The sequence below is a fragment of the Ictidomys tridecemlineatus genome, chromosome 14 (assembly GCF_052094955.1).
Source record: "Ictidomys tridecemlineatus isolate mIctTri1 chromosome 14, mIctTri1.hap1, whole genome shotgun sequence".
Lineage (NCBI taxonomy): Eukaryota > Metazoa > Chordata > Mammalia > Rodentia > Sciuridae > Ictidomys > Ictidomys tridecemlineatus.
The window spans coordinates 12,304,443-12,319,506 of NC_135490.1; the positions used below are offsets into that span (position 1 = coordinate 12,304,443).

Below are 15,064 nucleotides of genomic sequence, written 5' to 3' on the forward strand. Positions count from 1 at the left end.
ATGAGGGTCCTTGGTGAGATCCCCAGTGGTCCAGGGCAGGAGATCTCCCGGGGGGCTGCAGAGGAAGCTGTGCTGAGCTGACTCTGCCGCATGACCCGCTCCCCACCACCCCTCGCAAACACATCTGGCACAGTTTCAGCTCCTAGACTGGGGACCTGGCCTGGCAGAAAGCAGGGGACTGGCGGGGAGCGGGCAGTGACCGCTGGCTGGCCGAACGCGCCTCGGCTTCTGCACTCAGCAGGACGGTGTGTCTCTTCAGCAACCCCTGGTGCGGCTGCGAGGTGGTGCCCAGGTCGGGGAGGGCCGAGTGGAGGTGCTCAAGAACGGAGAATGGGGGACCGTCTGTGACGACAAGTGGGACCTGGTGTCGGCCAGCGTGGTCTGCAGAGAGCTGGGCTTCGGGACTGCCAAAGAGGCCGTCACAGGCTCCCGGCTGGGGCAAGGTAAGGTACAGGGCAGCTGTTGGTGGGGCCTCTCTTCACGGGAAAACATCTCTGTAGCTTGGCCTCAGCTGGGGACCGTGACCTCATCCAGCCCTTCGTGCTTTGCTCCTCCACCGGCAGCTGCTGCTCCATTAGAGAATCGCAAACTTCTCCCCAGACAATTGGGGCTGAAAGGGACCTTGGAGAGCGTTGAGTCCCCATTTCATGGGTTTGGAAGCTGAGGCCTAGAGAAGGGAGTCAGTCCTCGAAACAAAATGACACTGGCAGCCAGAGAACACTCCAGCCTTGCTCTCCTGCTCCTTACCCTGGGCTCGCTGCCCCTCCAAGAAAGACAGGATTTCCAGGCCTTCCTCCTGGGCAGGGTCTCAGGCTGAGGACCATGCAGGCCACAAATGAGCCCACTGTCACCTTACTTCCCACCCTGCTGCAGTCTCACAAACACTGACAGCTGAGAGAGTGAACAGCGAGCGTGCCCTTCTCTGACCTCATGAAACACTAATGAGAAAGGGCCTGGTTTTTATTAAGTGTCCTGAACAAACTTTTCATGTGAGCAAAGAACATAAGGACAGAAAGCTTTCGTGGGGGCTGCCTGTTGAGAGCAGTGCTGTCACTTTGAGATGGCAGGACAGGTCGCCTCTGGGCCTCACAAAGGCAGCTCATGCTTGCGGGCCCTGGTCCTTCCGAAGGAGGAGTCCTCACCCCAGATCCACCATAAGCCGTGAGTGCACAGCCCTCCCTAGGAGAAGTGTGTTTGGGTGAGGAAAGTCATGGTCAGTCATTTCCTGGGATAGTTCCAGCGTACAGGGAGGCTGCTGCAGCCGTGGGCCACTCTGGCTGGGAGGAGGCGGCGAGGAAGGTTCTTGGGCTGTGGATGAGGGGTGGGGTGTCCTACAGTGTGGGGAGAGGATGTTCCCATACCGTCAGACGTGGAGCCATCACCCCACAGGAAGGAATGTGGTGAGGTCATTGGTTGCAGCCTGGAGGAATAATAGTCCCCCCTCACCCGGGGCCTGAGTGCCCCATCCAGTGGCTTCCCAGTGTGAGACTCCAGAGTCCTGGGTTGAACTTCACCTCCAGCTCACTTAAAGAACCAGGAGCTTTCCCAGTTCTAGCAGGGGAGCTCACCTCTCTATGGCCATTTGTTGGTCCTTTCTGTAGGATGCAGTGCCCCAGCTACTAGGAGACAACACTGAAGTGATTCCTGAGGCTGGATGGAGGCTCCTGTGGACTAGGGACAGTCTTGGGGTCATAGACGGCACTGCTAGAGAGGACCTTAAGCCCCAGATTTGCCTCCTTTTACCCCCACCCCAACCCAGACCTGGTCCCGTTGGAACTCCCTCTGCCTCTGTCCTTGAACCCACGGGCACATGCTGGGTGTGCGCTGAAGGCTGAAGACCTGGCTGGATGTGAGCAGCACAGGTGCCGCCTCGTGGCCTCCATTGTTCCCTTTGACAAGTGGCCCTCCTCCCTAGTTCCAGGGACTCTTCAGGGTCCCCTTGGCTCCTGAGTATTCTCACAGTCCTCTCTACCAATGGACCCCACGTGGGTTTGCCCTCTCCCAAGGCCTACAGGACGAGGGCCACTCACTCCGAGGAATAAACAAGTTCCCAATGACATGAACGTTCCATTCCCCGCGGGCGGGGGCTGGGTGACATCATGGTTTCACTGCCCAGAGCCGCCAGAGGTTCCCGAGGGCCTGGCGAACTCTAGGAAAAAGAGGCTCCGGGCATTTTTGCTGCTGCCCTTGAGAGAACCAGTGGGTGACTCATCGTCTCCTGCCACATTGGGTGGGCAACTCCAGTAGGCAGAAGGAGAAAAGTACCACGTTCAGTGTCACACAGAGCAGGCAGGGTCATCCTTTGGTCCTGGCTCTGTGAACCAAGTGACCACACCCACACCCAGGGTGGTGAAAGGGCAGTGCCTCAGAGCTGAGCAATCTGATCCTCATCCTGGCCCAGCTACCTACTTGCTCCATGACCTTGAGGAACCTTCTGGGCCTGGGATTCTTCACCGTAAGGCAAGGTGGCTGGGTGGATGGCGTCTGAGGCTCTGTCTGGCTCACAGGATGGATGTTGGATCTTGGGGGACTGCCCTTGGTACTTCAGGACCCTGCAGAGCAGGACTCCAGATGTCTGTTGACACAGTCACCCTCCACCTGAGCCCGAGCACTAGGTGAGGACTGTGCCTGGCTTTTCTCTCCGTGCCCTTGGAGTCCGTGCCCAACACAAGTGCTCCGGAGATGGTCACATGGTAGACAAGGAATGAACGTGTCCCACCGGAATAAGAGGAGTCCTCTGAACAGACAGCTGGGGTAGTTCCAACACTCTAGACCAGCACTGTCCAGTAGAAACATAATATGTGTAATTTTGAATTTCCTAATAGTCACGTGACGTTGGTGAAACTAACTTTAAGATTTCCTTTAGCTCAGTATTTCCAAAATATTATGATTTCGATGTGTAATAAATATAAAGGCTATTAATGAGATTGCTTGCATTTTCGGTACAAAGTCCTTGAAATCCAGGGTATAATTTAGACTTTGCAGCATGTCTGTTGGTACTGGCTACATTTTGGGAGGTCAGCAGCCACACGTGGCCGCTGTCTACTGTATTGGCAGGGCAGCGCCAGAGAAGTGGCTTTAAACCTCTTCGGCTCACAGTGAGAGATAATTGGCGGATGTGCCACACTCCCAAAACCGAAGCAGAGGTTTTGTGAAAGAGCTTTACCTTGACAACTTGCAGAGCACCGAAAGTCCCGTTCTGCTCTGTTGTGTTTTCTAAAATCCGATTATAACCAGCTTAGTTGTCTGTTTGACCTCTGGCACCACAGAGTCCATGGCATTGCTCCAGGAGGTCATTTGTGGCTCCTCCAAACGTGTGGTCACCCAGGCCAGAGTCTGTACATGGAGGAGGTGCAGAGCCAGGGTGGAGGAGGAAAGGTACTAGGAAGAGAGGGCTTTCGGGAACAACCCAGAACCCAGAACAAGTAAATGCTGAAGGTCAAGGATGCAGAATGTCAAACCCAAGTCAGGAACAGGAACCAGGGGCCCAAAGGTACCCAGCATGCTACAGCTGGTCCCCAGTGCCCAGTGTGTCCCCACCATCCCCCACGCCATTCCACAAATCACAGAACAGGGAGGGGCAGGGAAGAGGGTGGGACACACTGAACCTCCCATCTCTGGGCTCCGCCTACGATGTGCCAGAGTGTGGGCCCTGGACACATGCTTCCAGGGTCTCATTCCTTGATGTATGGGAGAGTCAATACGTTTACATAGAAATTAAGTCAGAAGGGGACAGACCAATTGCTAGGTGGAGTTTAAAGCATGTCAAGCCTTGAGTTAAACATTCTCCTCTTGACGAGGCCTACACCATGGTCTAGCAACCCTCCACTATCCTCTGAGGGCTATTTGGGCTGCATCCTGAAGTGGAGAACTCATTTATTCCATCAACACCTTTAGTTATGGTTTCTGCTCTTAAAGAGCTGGCGTCAAGTGAGAGAAATAAGAAATAACCCAAAGATAACTCATACTAACAAATAGTTGATGATATATAAGGAATAATACCGATGACACTGCCTGCCATTTCCTGGGTCCCTAGGAACCTGAAGGACTTGGTCTCACCCACTCCTCACGACCTCCAGCCTACACCATCAGTGTTATCATTGCCCTTCTACAGACGAGCACGGCTCAGGAAGGTGTGCCATATCCCACAGTCCATGGCTCCCTGGCCTTCCATCCTGAGACTGGATTCGGCCTGGGGCCAGCTGTCCAGCTCACTGCCTGCTAAGCCAGAGCTGTAAAGGCTGCAGCAGTTTAGACGATGCTGAGGTTTTCATCAAGCTGTGTCAGGGACGGGGACAGATCTGAAGTGCTACTTGACGTCGTCTTCTGAGATGGGCAGGAAGGAGAAGGCACCCCAGGAGCAGGAGGCAGCCGGAGCATCCCAAGGGAAGAGGGGACCTAACCCAGAGAGGGAGCTCCTTCCAGACAAAACCTTCCACTCCTTTCCGACCCAGGTTCCCTCCCGGTTCTCCTGAGAGGGCCTCAGAAGCTCAGCGAGAGCATGCCATGGGGCCACTGTCTGGTTTGAATCCTGGATCCCCCACTGGGTCTGTTACTTCATATTTGCTGCTCAGATTCCTCATTTTATGGGATCGCTGTAACGAAGAAATGATGTTTATAAGCAGTGGGTCTAGGATGGGATCCACCCAACCCATAGCGAGTGCTCAGTAGAGATCAGCTGTCATCGGATCCCCATCACCATACTCAGAGTCTGCAGAAAGCCCCTGAGGCCCCTGGGGACCTAGACCCCAGGCTGCTGCCCCTTCCTGTGTGTGACCTATAAGTTGTGCTTGCTTCAAGGGCTCTGTTTAGCATCTGTACTGAGTCCTTGGGTGCTTTCAACCATTGTCCCCCAAGTGTTTTTATAAGTTTATAAAATTCCTGGGAATTGGAAGCATCATTGCTTATGGATTTCCAGAGAAATGGAAACTTGGCTCTTACCTACTGTAGGAGTGGATCCCAGAAGGCAGTTTGTGGCCTCAGTATGCCTAGACACTGTCTATCTCCAGAACCCCCTAACAGGGTCAAGAGAACCTTCTGTGGGCTCTGAAGCACCTGTGGTTTTCTCTGTCTCTATTCTTGACCTCACAAGTCTTTGTGGAACTCTTGCCTCCCCCAGGACTGGGTGCTCTTAGCTCTTCCCTCTTTGAATCTCCAACACCTAGCACAGAGGCCGATGGGTAACAGGTGCTCAGTGAAGTCAACAGCATCTGCAGAGACACCAGGGAGCATTTGCTATATGCCAAGCACTGGTTGGGAACACACAAAGGGAAAGCTAGGGGCCCTGCCCTTGTGGGTCCTCCAGCCCAGCAGGGAAGAAAAACAGATGTTCAGTAAAGCAGTGTGCTCAGTGAGGGTGATGTAGACTAGGGTGATGTAGGGGTCAGAAAGGCTTCTCTGGGAAAGTGAAGGATGAGCAAGAGTCAGCTGGTAGCAGTCCAGGCAGAGGGAGCACTCAGCTCCGTGAGGAGCCACGAGACCCAGCTGAGGGGAGGACAGCAGGCAGAGCTGGAGCACAAAAGTGAAGCCAGATCACGCAGGACCTCGGAGGCCACTTGAGGACTGTGAATTCTGCCTGCTTCTCCCTCGGTGCATTAAGCCGCCAGCCAGGCATTTTCAGATGGGGAGGGACATGATCCAACGTGCATTTAAAGCTCTCCTGGGCTGTTCTGTGGCCAATAGGCTGAAACAAGCCAGAAGGAAGAAGGCTCGCAGGCCTCTGTGTCTTTGTACATGGGAGATGTTAGGGTCATATTGAGTCACAGTGATGGAAAAAAAATGCATCCGGATTTTGAGGAGTGAGCAGAACATGATTGATGGGTTGTCAGGAATTCAGGAGGAGGAGGAGAAGGTCCAAGAGATGACCTTTGGGTTCCAGCAAAAGCAGCTCAGTGGTTGGAGGTGCCATTTCCTGGAACAGGGAGGGCTGGCAGAGAAACAGGCGAGGGAAGATCTCAGGAGACTCTCCCCAGAGGTTTGCCCCAGTGGGGAGGAGAGTGCCAGGCCCAAGGGAGGCATGGGGTCATAGGAGAGGCTCGTGAAGACGGGAGGTTTGAGATAATTTTAGAGCACTGGGGGACAGGACCCACGTGGGGGGATGGGGAGGATCAGGAGGGCAAAGAGATAGCAGCAGAGCAGGGTCCAAAAAGAGGTGGAGTGTCTGTGAACCCCAGAGCACGTGCCAAGAACTGCACCTGCTGCCGCCTGATGGCCTTGGCAGAGGGGCAGCGCCTCTGTGAGCAGAAGGGAACTGGAGAGTGGTCGCCCGGGAATTTCTCTCCCCAGCTGTGGAAGGCTCACTACTGTCATCCCAGTGCTACTAAGAGAAGGGTCCCCACATTGTCACCAAGGGGCACTTGCTGGATATGTCCCATCTGCCCCTCCAGTTCTCCTCCCCACTGTTGCCCAGGGTGCCAGGTGCCCAAAGGCACAGCTGGGTTTGGTCAACTCAGAGCACTGACAGGAACCAGAGGAGAGGAGCGCAGGGGGCGTTTATTTCCCTGTAGGGCTCCCATGGGTGCTGTCCCTCCACCGAGGGGACAGCTCTTCTCAGGTGGCTTCTTCCTGTTACTCACAGGGGTACATCCAAGCTCCAGTGTTATTAGCTCCTGAGTACCGGAACTTCCTTTGTGATTCCTAACTCCATCCATACCTTCATTTTAAAGTTCCCTTTTTCTAATCCAGACACCTGATTTGTATGTACCATCTATTTCCTACAAAGACCCTAACTGATTTAGCAGCAGTCAAGGCTTAGGATTTGTAAATGCCTGGAATGCTGAAGTGGGAAACTTAGATATCTTCTAGTCCAGCTCCTTTATCAATGTAAGAAACACTGTGATTTGGCCAAGATCACACCTCAGGTTAGTAAAGAATTTTCCTTGCTCCTATGGTGGAAGTGAATCCCAAGATAATTAGCGTGTTCTTTCCAGGGAGAAGAGCTGGGGTCTCTGAGCTGACCACAGGCAGCAGTTAGGGGAGTTTGGAGGATGGGAGAGACGGGTTTTCATCGTCCAGGGCTTTCTCACCCGTTCCAGAGGTTGCCTTCTGATGCTTTCACGGCCCATGTCCCTCTGCCTCACCAGGGATGGGACCCATCCACCTCAATGAGGTCCAGTGCACGGGGACGGAGAAGTCCATCATAGAGTGCAAGCTCAACACGGAGGCCCAGGGCTGCAGCCACGAGGAGGACGCTGGCGTGAGATGTAACATCCCTGTCATGGGCTTTCAGAAAAAGGTAGGAGACCCGATGCCCAGAGGGGACTGTGCTACCAAGGCCCCAGAGAGGACAGACCAGGAGGCCTCACAGGGAAGGAATCTCCAGGGTGAATGAGGGTGCTCCGAGGTGAACTCAGAGAAGGTTCGGGCTCTGCTGCTATCACCATGAACGTCATTGTCACCTAGAATTTGTAAATGTGCCAAATGAGAAAGCATGCATAAGCACCACCTCCTTAGTGCAGATGCCTGGTCATTCCCTGCAGGCCACACTCTGCTAGGGGATGGGACTGCATTCTGATGGCAGTCAGTTCTCCCTGCAAGGCACTTAGTCTGTGGCACCCGTGACACTCTTCCACAGGCCCTTTCCAAGGTCCCCAAGAAACCCCATGGACCACAGGTCTGTAACCCACACAGGTGTGAGCACTGTCCAGACCATATTTGGTAACCAGAGGGAAAGAAAAGGGACTCGACATTGAAGCAGGGACACAATACCCCTCCCTGCCACTTCTTGAGGTGCAGCCTGTAAAACCTGCACTGAGTCTCCTACCCCAGGTGACCTTGCCCACTGAGTAGCCAAAAGATGATTCCTCCTTGCTTTGCACAGGGTCTGTCCAATCCTGTGAAAAGGCCCAGGGACTCCTACACACTGCTCCTTGCTATGCCTTGAGTTCAGTCACATGCTGTGCATCTGGCACAGGCTGGCACACTGGAATTGCTCCTTAGTGTTCAGCTTCACAATGAGAAGATGCAGATACACTGGGGTGCAGGATGGCTCCCCAGCCAGGCCCCTATCAGATGGCAATTCTCCACCTTGGCTCCAGCACACCAAAGATGCTACTGAACCAGTCGGCCACGACACGTCTCCTGCAGTTCTCCCAGTGAGACCCTAAAAGCAGACACACAGCACTTGATCAAGCTGTGTGTAGTCACCTGTAGTGAGCAGGAGTGAGTGTGTTGGGGTTTGGGGTAGGCCTGCCATCTGACCTGCCTAGTAACACTCCCAGGGAAGCCTAATCCACCTACAAAAGGTGACGAGCCATGAGTCCTGGTGCGCAGGACAGTTGGATGGAGTGAAAGTGGAGTTTTCATGACAAAAGAAGTGCTAGCTCTTAACACCAGCCACTCTCACCTTTCCAGGGGCCTAGGGAAATGAGTGATCCCTGAGCTCCAGCCAAGGGTGTCCGGGGGCTCGTGCCTACATCTGTGGGTTGTCTCCCAGAGGTCATTCCTGTGGAAGACATTCCTACTTAGGGGTCAATCAGTCAAGACTTCTGAGCTTTATCACTATAATAGTCAGCTGGGGCTGCCGTAACAGAAGACCACAGTGCCAGCGGCTGAAAAAACACAAATGTGTTCTCCCAGTCTGGTGGCTGGAAGTCCAAGTCAAGGCATTGGCAGGGTGGTTTCTTCTGAGGCCACTGTCCTGGGGCATGAAGATGGCACCTTCCACCCATGTCCTCACTGGGCCTTTCCTCTGTGCATACACCTACCTCCCTGATGTCTCTTCACCTTATAAGGACACTAGTCTCTGTTACACGGATACCGAGACCTTCAAATAACTCTCAGACACACATTGCCATTCTAATTAAGCCTTTATTGCTGACCAGTGGTGGACACCTTGCTCTCTAAAGAATGAGATAGTCAGAGTGGCGTGCCCATCTTCAGTTGCCCTCATATTTAAGCCAAAAAAATCACAAAAGGGATGTTTGTGGGTTTAGCCAATGTAAGCAAGAAAGTACAGAAGCTGAATTGGGCAGTTAACGGGACAATGCAATGGGTACATTGGTTTTTCCCACAGGGCTTTCCAGGTTGGCATAGCAGCAAGCAAGCAGAAAGGAAGTGGGTCAAAATGACCCTGGTTGAGTACAAGTTAGAGAATGGTTACTAACATCTGGACCATCAATCTCAGACAAAATACATTGCCCAAGAAAAATGGAAAGCAGAGAAAATGATTTTACATTGTATAAGAGTTACTATTTTGTGTTCCTAAGTGTGTTATAGTAGGTAACTATTTTTGGGTCCAGAGGTGGGGCTTTCCCTCGAAAGAAGCATTTCTTACATGATATGGAGTCTCAGGGTAAAATGGAGCCTGTTTGGTCATTGCCCATATAGCCTGGCCCATAGCACCTCCACAATCTGATGTGACCTTCATTACCTCCTTAAAGAACCCATCTCCAAATACAGTCATATGGTGGGGGGAATGTCAAGGGCTTCAACATAAGATTTAGGAGGGGACACAATTCAATGCCTAACAATCACCCCATAGCTGATTCCTTAATTAACCTCAAGTCTTTGGTTTCTACCTATGAAAGGAGAGAGTGGAGAGATGACTCCTAGGTCCCTTCCCTCCAGCCCCATTCAGTTGGGATCGGGCCTCTGCAGTGAGTGGCTGGGAAGGGCTGCTTACTTGGGACCAGGTGGTCTTGTTCTTCCAGCCACAGCATAGTCTCCATGTCCCCCCTGCAGGGAGAGAAGAGCCGAGGTGGAGGCCCTGGGTGAGCTGACAGGCCGGCTTCCCTGGCAAGCCGAGCCACCTGGGCGGAGCCCTTCTCCACCTGCGGCTCCCCCCTGCTGTGGGCCTGGCCCTGGTGCAAGGGAGCTGGGATGTCACTACTTCCTTACATGTTAACATCTGGCTTGTGTTTCCTCACCTCTCGCTCCACCACCTCCCAAAATAGGTGGGCACAACCATCAAAACCCAGTGCAGCCTGGGGGTGCTGTGTTCTCTCCTGCGCTTCCTGCCCTCCTTGAATCCCCTGTAGGATTAACTGAGAACCAAAGGAGCAGGAAAGGTAGTGCCTGGCAGTTGGGAGACTTTGAGGAGGCTTGGCCTTCCTGGCCACCCCATTGGATGGTGATGGACAGGTGCAGACCCAGGGTTCCTGGTTGTCCCTGAGGCCTCTGGGTGCCACTACCACCGGTGAGGTCAGCCCACCTTCAGCCAGCAAGCCCAGGAGCCACCAGGATGCTGGCATGTGAGGTGGGGCCCTGGGAATGGTCAGCTGGGTTCGATGCTGGGTTAACACATGGCCAGCACTCTTGTGTCTGCCAGTATTTTAAGGAAAAGAGAACCCCTCCCATCACCCCGGTGTGTAAACCACCTGGATCCTTCCACAGCAGTCAAACCTGCTCCATGTCACAGATGTAGCTTCAGGTCTGGTCATTTTTGGAAGGGCTTTGGGAAGTGCCTTTGGTGACCACATGATTTCCTTGCCCCAGAGTCAACGTGGAAGCCATGCTCTTTGGCCAGAGCCTCTGAAATTGTATTAGGTTTTAGAATCCAGGGTGGGGATACTGCTGCATGGTCAGCCAACTTAGGGGAGGGCCAGGCCAGCAGCAGTGGACAAATGGGGAGACCCTCTGGCACCTCCCAAACACAGTCCAAGAGGCAGTAGTCTTCTCCCGGAGCGTTGGCTGGGAGCACACCACCCTCTAGAAGCAGGAAAAGTGAACAGGTTCCTCAGGCACCTTGTCCCAACCTCTTAACTGACCTTGAGGTGACAAAGGGAAGCCAGTTTTTATGCAGCAATGGCAGGGAAGGGAGCCATCTGCCCCAGATGCAGTCAGGAAGGCAGGACACAGTCTGGAAAGAACTAAAAAACAGTAACCCAGTGGAAAGTCGTTTGGCCTTGTATCCTCCCCCTGGGCTGCCATTCCAGAAACATGAGAGCTAAGCTTGGTTTACTAGAGGCTCCACCCCCGTGCCCTTCACCTCCCCAACATGCTGGCTGCAAGGGGTGGAGGTGGGAGCCTGGAACCAGGCTCAGAGGAAAGGAAGGCACCCCCAGACCCCAACACAGGCTCCTAAAGTTCAGGCCCTGGTTTTGCAGAGGGCTTGTCCTAAAGGAAGGGATGGGGTTAGACCTCTAAAAGTCTGTCTGAGATGTCCCATCCAAGCACTGTGCCTGTCACATATTACTTATTCAGTACCTCTTGGGTGAATGACTGGATCTGGAAAAACCCAGACTGCACACACACCATGCATTTCATCTCTTGGAGGTGCTGGAATTACCAGCACAGTTCTGTGTGCAGGGCCCAGGACACTGAGTGGGGACCTCACTGTAAAGCTGTGTTGGGCACAATGACACAGGAAGGTCTTGAGGATGCTGCTATTGGGCGGGGTGGGGGTGTTTGTTTTGCAGTGCTGACAATCAAACCCAGGCCCTTGCACACGCTAGGCAAGTGCTCCACCACTGAGCTATACCCCAAGCCCAGACAGAGGACGCTGCCAAATCCCAGCGTGACCCAGGCAGGACCCCTGGCTTTGGGAAGCTGGGGTTATGGGGAAGCTCCCTTCTGTCCTGCTGACCATGCCTTCTTTGCTGTCCACAGCTGCGTCTCAATGGGGGCCGCAATCCCTATGAGGGCCGAGTGGAGGTGCTGACAGAGAGAAACGGGTCCCTCGTGTGGGGGACAGTGTGTGGCGAGAACTGGGGCATCGTGGAGGCCATGGTGGTCTGCCGGCAGCTGGGCCTGGGGTTCGCCAGCAATGCCTTCCAGGTGAGAAGCCTGGGCTCAGGCCCTGCCCACCCTCCACCCAGCCTGACCTTCCCCATCGTCCACCAGCACCCCTCTGCCAGGAACCTTCCTAGCCACGAGGCAGGTAGAGCCAAGCACTGCACCTGCAGGCAGGAGGCCTCGTTCAGGCCACAGCTCTGTCCCCTGACCCTCTGAGCCTGGGCAGGTGTCTCCCTCCCTCTGGCCTGTTTCCAGCTACAGAAGAGGGACTTGGCTCTGTTGATGCCACTCTGTTTCTACACTGCATTGTCCCTGGGCTGAGGGCCGAGCCTTGGGGGATTTGCCTTTTGCAGAGGGAAGCAATTCAGTCCTTGGGTCCTGGAGACAACTGGGGCCAAGGCTAACACCCCGAACACCTTACCGTCCCATGGAAGCTCCCTCTGGCTAGAGTGTGTCCCGGCTCTCCACACCTCACACATCCTCCCCAGAGACCTAGGACACCTCCAAACAGTGTCCAGAGCCCTTGTCTTGTCAGCTGTCCCTTCTCCCAGGCCCCTTCTGTAAAGACAGGTTGGCTTGGCTGGGCCACTGAGTCCTGGCCTGATGTTCCCTCTGTCCCACCCTGTCAGAAGGAGCACAGGACCAAGATGCTGTGGGTCTGCTCCCAGCTCCATCCCACCAGCAGCTGCCGGACTGTCTGGGGGCAAAGCAGCCACCCTCTGCCTGTTGTCCTCCCCGTGACATGGAAATAAGAATCCCAAGCCCTCAGTGTCCTGGTGCTAAAAGCTCTCATTAGGCAGGAAAGTGCTTTGAGACCCATCTTGCTCAGCTCCTGGTCCTAAGCCGCCCTGCTTGGGGCCTAAGGAAGGCATTTCACAGGAGGGGAGGGGAGAGCGGGCAGGGAAGGGGAGGAACTCAGCGTCTCTGTGGAGCCCGTCTCCCACAGGCCACCAGGCCCAGGTTGCTCCCTGGGAGTTGCTGAGCCCTGAACAGAGGCTTCGGGTTCTCTTTCCTGAGGCTCTTTGTTTCAGCCTCCAGGAGGGACAGGCCAGTGACACATCCTCAGAGCTCAGCTTCCCAGGGCAACCTGGTGTTTCTGCTAACACTGTTTATGACCAGCTGGGCTCACTCGGATTCTCCAGGGAGAGCGGAAAAACAGCCACGTTTCAACAGAGCCCTGTCAGCTCAGGCCTGAGACACCTGGGCCTCAGCAGGGGTCACAGAACGGGCCTAGACCAAACATCAGTCCCAAACCTGCCACCAATGAAAGCCCCATCTCTTCTTGAAACCCATTTTTTCATCTGGAGGATAAGGAGGGTATTGATCAGGTTCTTTAGAGGAATATAACCAAGAGGGTGTGTGAATGTACAGTGATCCCATCCTTCAGTAGCTGTGGGGGATGGGTCCCAGCACCCTTCCAGGCTACGAAGCCCAAGGATGATCTAGCCCCTTATGTAAAATGGCATGGTATTTGCACATAATCTACACACATCCTCCTATTTACTGTAAATAATCTCTAGGTTATTTATAATACCCAATGCAATGTGAATGCTATGTAAATAGTTATATATTGCATCATTTAGGGAATAATAGCAAGAAAAAAACTGTTCATGCTCAATACACATACAATCAAAAAATTTTTTTTTCTATATGTGATGGGTTGAATCTATGCACACAGAACCCATGGATACAAAGGGTTAAGACTACATATATGCAAGGAGGGGTGATGCTGAGATTTTTAATTCGCTGCAAGTCCAAATTCTGCAGGGCAGGCTGACAGGCTGTAGACTCAGGGAAGAGTTGATGAAGCTCAAGTCCAAAAGCATTCTGTAGGCAGAATTCCCTGTTCTTGGAGGGATCTGAGTCATTTTTTTCTCTTAAGGCCTTCAACTGATGGGATGAGGCTCATCCACATTATGGAGGGTACTCTGCTTCTCAAGTCAACTGATTGAAATATTAGTCTTATCTCAAAACTGTGTCACAGAAAACATCTAGAATAGTGTTTGACCAAATGTCCAGGTACTGTGGCTTGTACATTGACACATACAGTTAATCCTAGAGATCTCAGGAACGCAGCGACCTAGATCCTCATCCCAGCTCTGCACTTGACTTTACTCCCCCCAATTTCTCACTTTTCTCTACTGGACACTTCTCTGAAGTGGGAGAGTATATCCTAACAGTGTTTTGGAGCCCCATAGATAGAAGGGGCCCAGTAAATCTCAGTTTCACAAACCTGGCGGCCGACTCCTCGGCCTCTATGCAGAACTGCTCTATTAAGTGCTTTCCCCAGAATGAAATCCAGAAGCTAGGCTTCATAGACTTCCCAATAATGACTGACATACACAAATGGTTTCTTCTCTCCTGCAATTCTGGTCGATTGGTCGGGTCTTCCTGGAGCCCTGTGTTGAGGAGGATTATGAGCTCCCATTCAGGATTAAAGGAGGGTGCTTCTGTTGATTGGCAGTGTCTGTCACGGCTCAGGACAGGGAGAGGACAGATGACTTGGAGGTGCCAGCCATTCCTGACCTGCAACACTGAGCAGCCATTTGATCTCAAACTCAGCTCTATTTTCCCAAGGGGGAGTTCGGAAGATTCCCAGTGGTAGGGTCGGGAAACTTGGATTCTCACTCATTCTGCCACCAGCTAAGTGCATGGCTGGGGTGAGTGAGACCTTGCCCCTCAGCCATCTCCATCTGAAAAACGGGATCATAAAACCATGGGATTTTTTTGAGGCTGTCAGTTGACAGAATATGAGAGAGTGACAATTCAAGGTGACATTCTGGCCATTTCTTTTGACTCATTCAGGAGACCTGGTATTGGCACGGGAATGTCTACACCAACAAAGTGGTCATGAGCGGAGTGAAGTGTTCGGGAACGGAGCTGTCCCTGGCTCACTGTCGCCACGATGAGGACGTGGTCTGCCCCCAGGGTGGGGTACAGTATGGGGCCGGAGTCGCCTGCTCAGAAAGTAAGAGCTCCCAGGGGCCGCCTCCCCCATTGCCACCCCAGCAGGCTGAGGGGAGGAGGGAGGCAGAAGGAACTTGGCTAAGTGAGAAGAGCTGGGGGAGAGAGATGAGCCATTAACAGGGTGGTGAGTAGGAAGGTAGGGTGTGGCTGGGGGAGGTCTCTGCTTCCTGGTGCTCTGGCCCCAGCTGCAGTCCCAGGACCTTGCTGATGATGCAGGGGAGACAAAAGCCGGTGGCAGGCTTGGGAGCCTGGGAGCCCCAGGCTCAAGTCACAAGGCCACCAGTGACTATTTCGGTGAGCAAGGGCAAATTATGGGACCAAGGGCTCCTTTTTCATGCCAGTTAAATGAGGAAGATGACATGTTCCTTGGAGGCTCGGAAAGCAGGTGGGGCCATGATAGGACACAGCACAAGGACACGTGCAT

The 15,064-nt window shown here is 53.5% G+C and overlaps 1 protein-coding gene across 4 annotated transcripts in view; it reads left to right on the forward strand.

Moving 5' to 3' along the window:
- Positions 1-15,064, forward strand: part of Loxl2 (lysyl oxidase like 2) — an 84,975-nt gene that overhangs the window by 56,410 nt on the left and 13,501 nt on the right. For 2 of the 4 annotated variants that reach the window (XM_021729122.3, XM_040292905.2), the window contains exons 6-9: positions 239-443; positions 7,083-7,234; positions 11,548-11,715; positions 14,479-14,641. In XM_021729122.3, the coding sequence (XP_021584797.3) occupies positions 239-443; positions 7,083-7,234; positions 11,548-11,715; positions 14,479-14,641 (688 nt within the window). The remainder of the gene's footprint in view (positions 1-238; positions 444-7,082; positions 7,235-11,547; positions 11,716-14,478; positions 14,642-15,064) is intronic. The other 2 variants (XM_040292907.2, XM_005329323.4) reach the window with 2 other exon arrangements.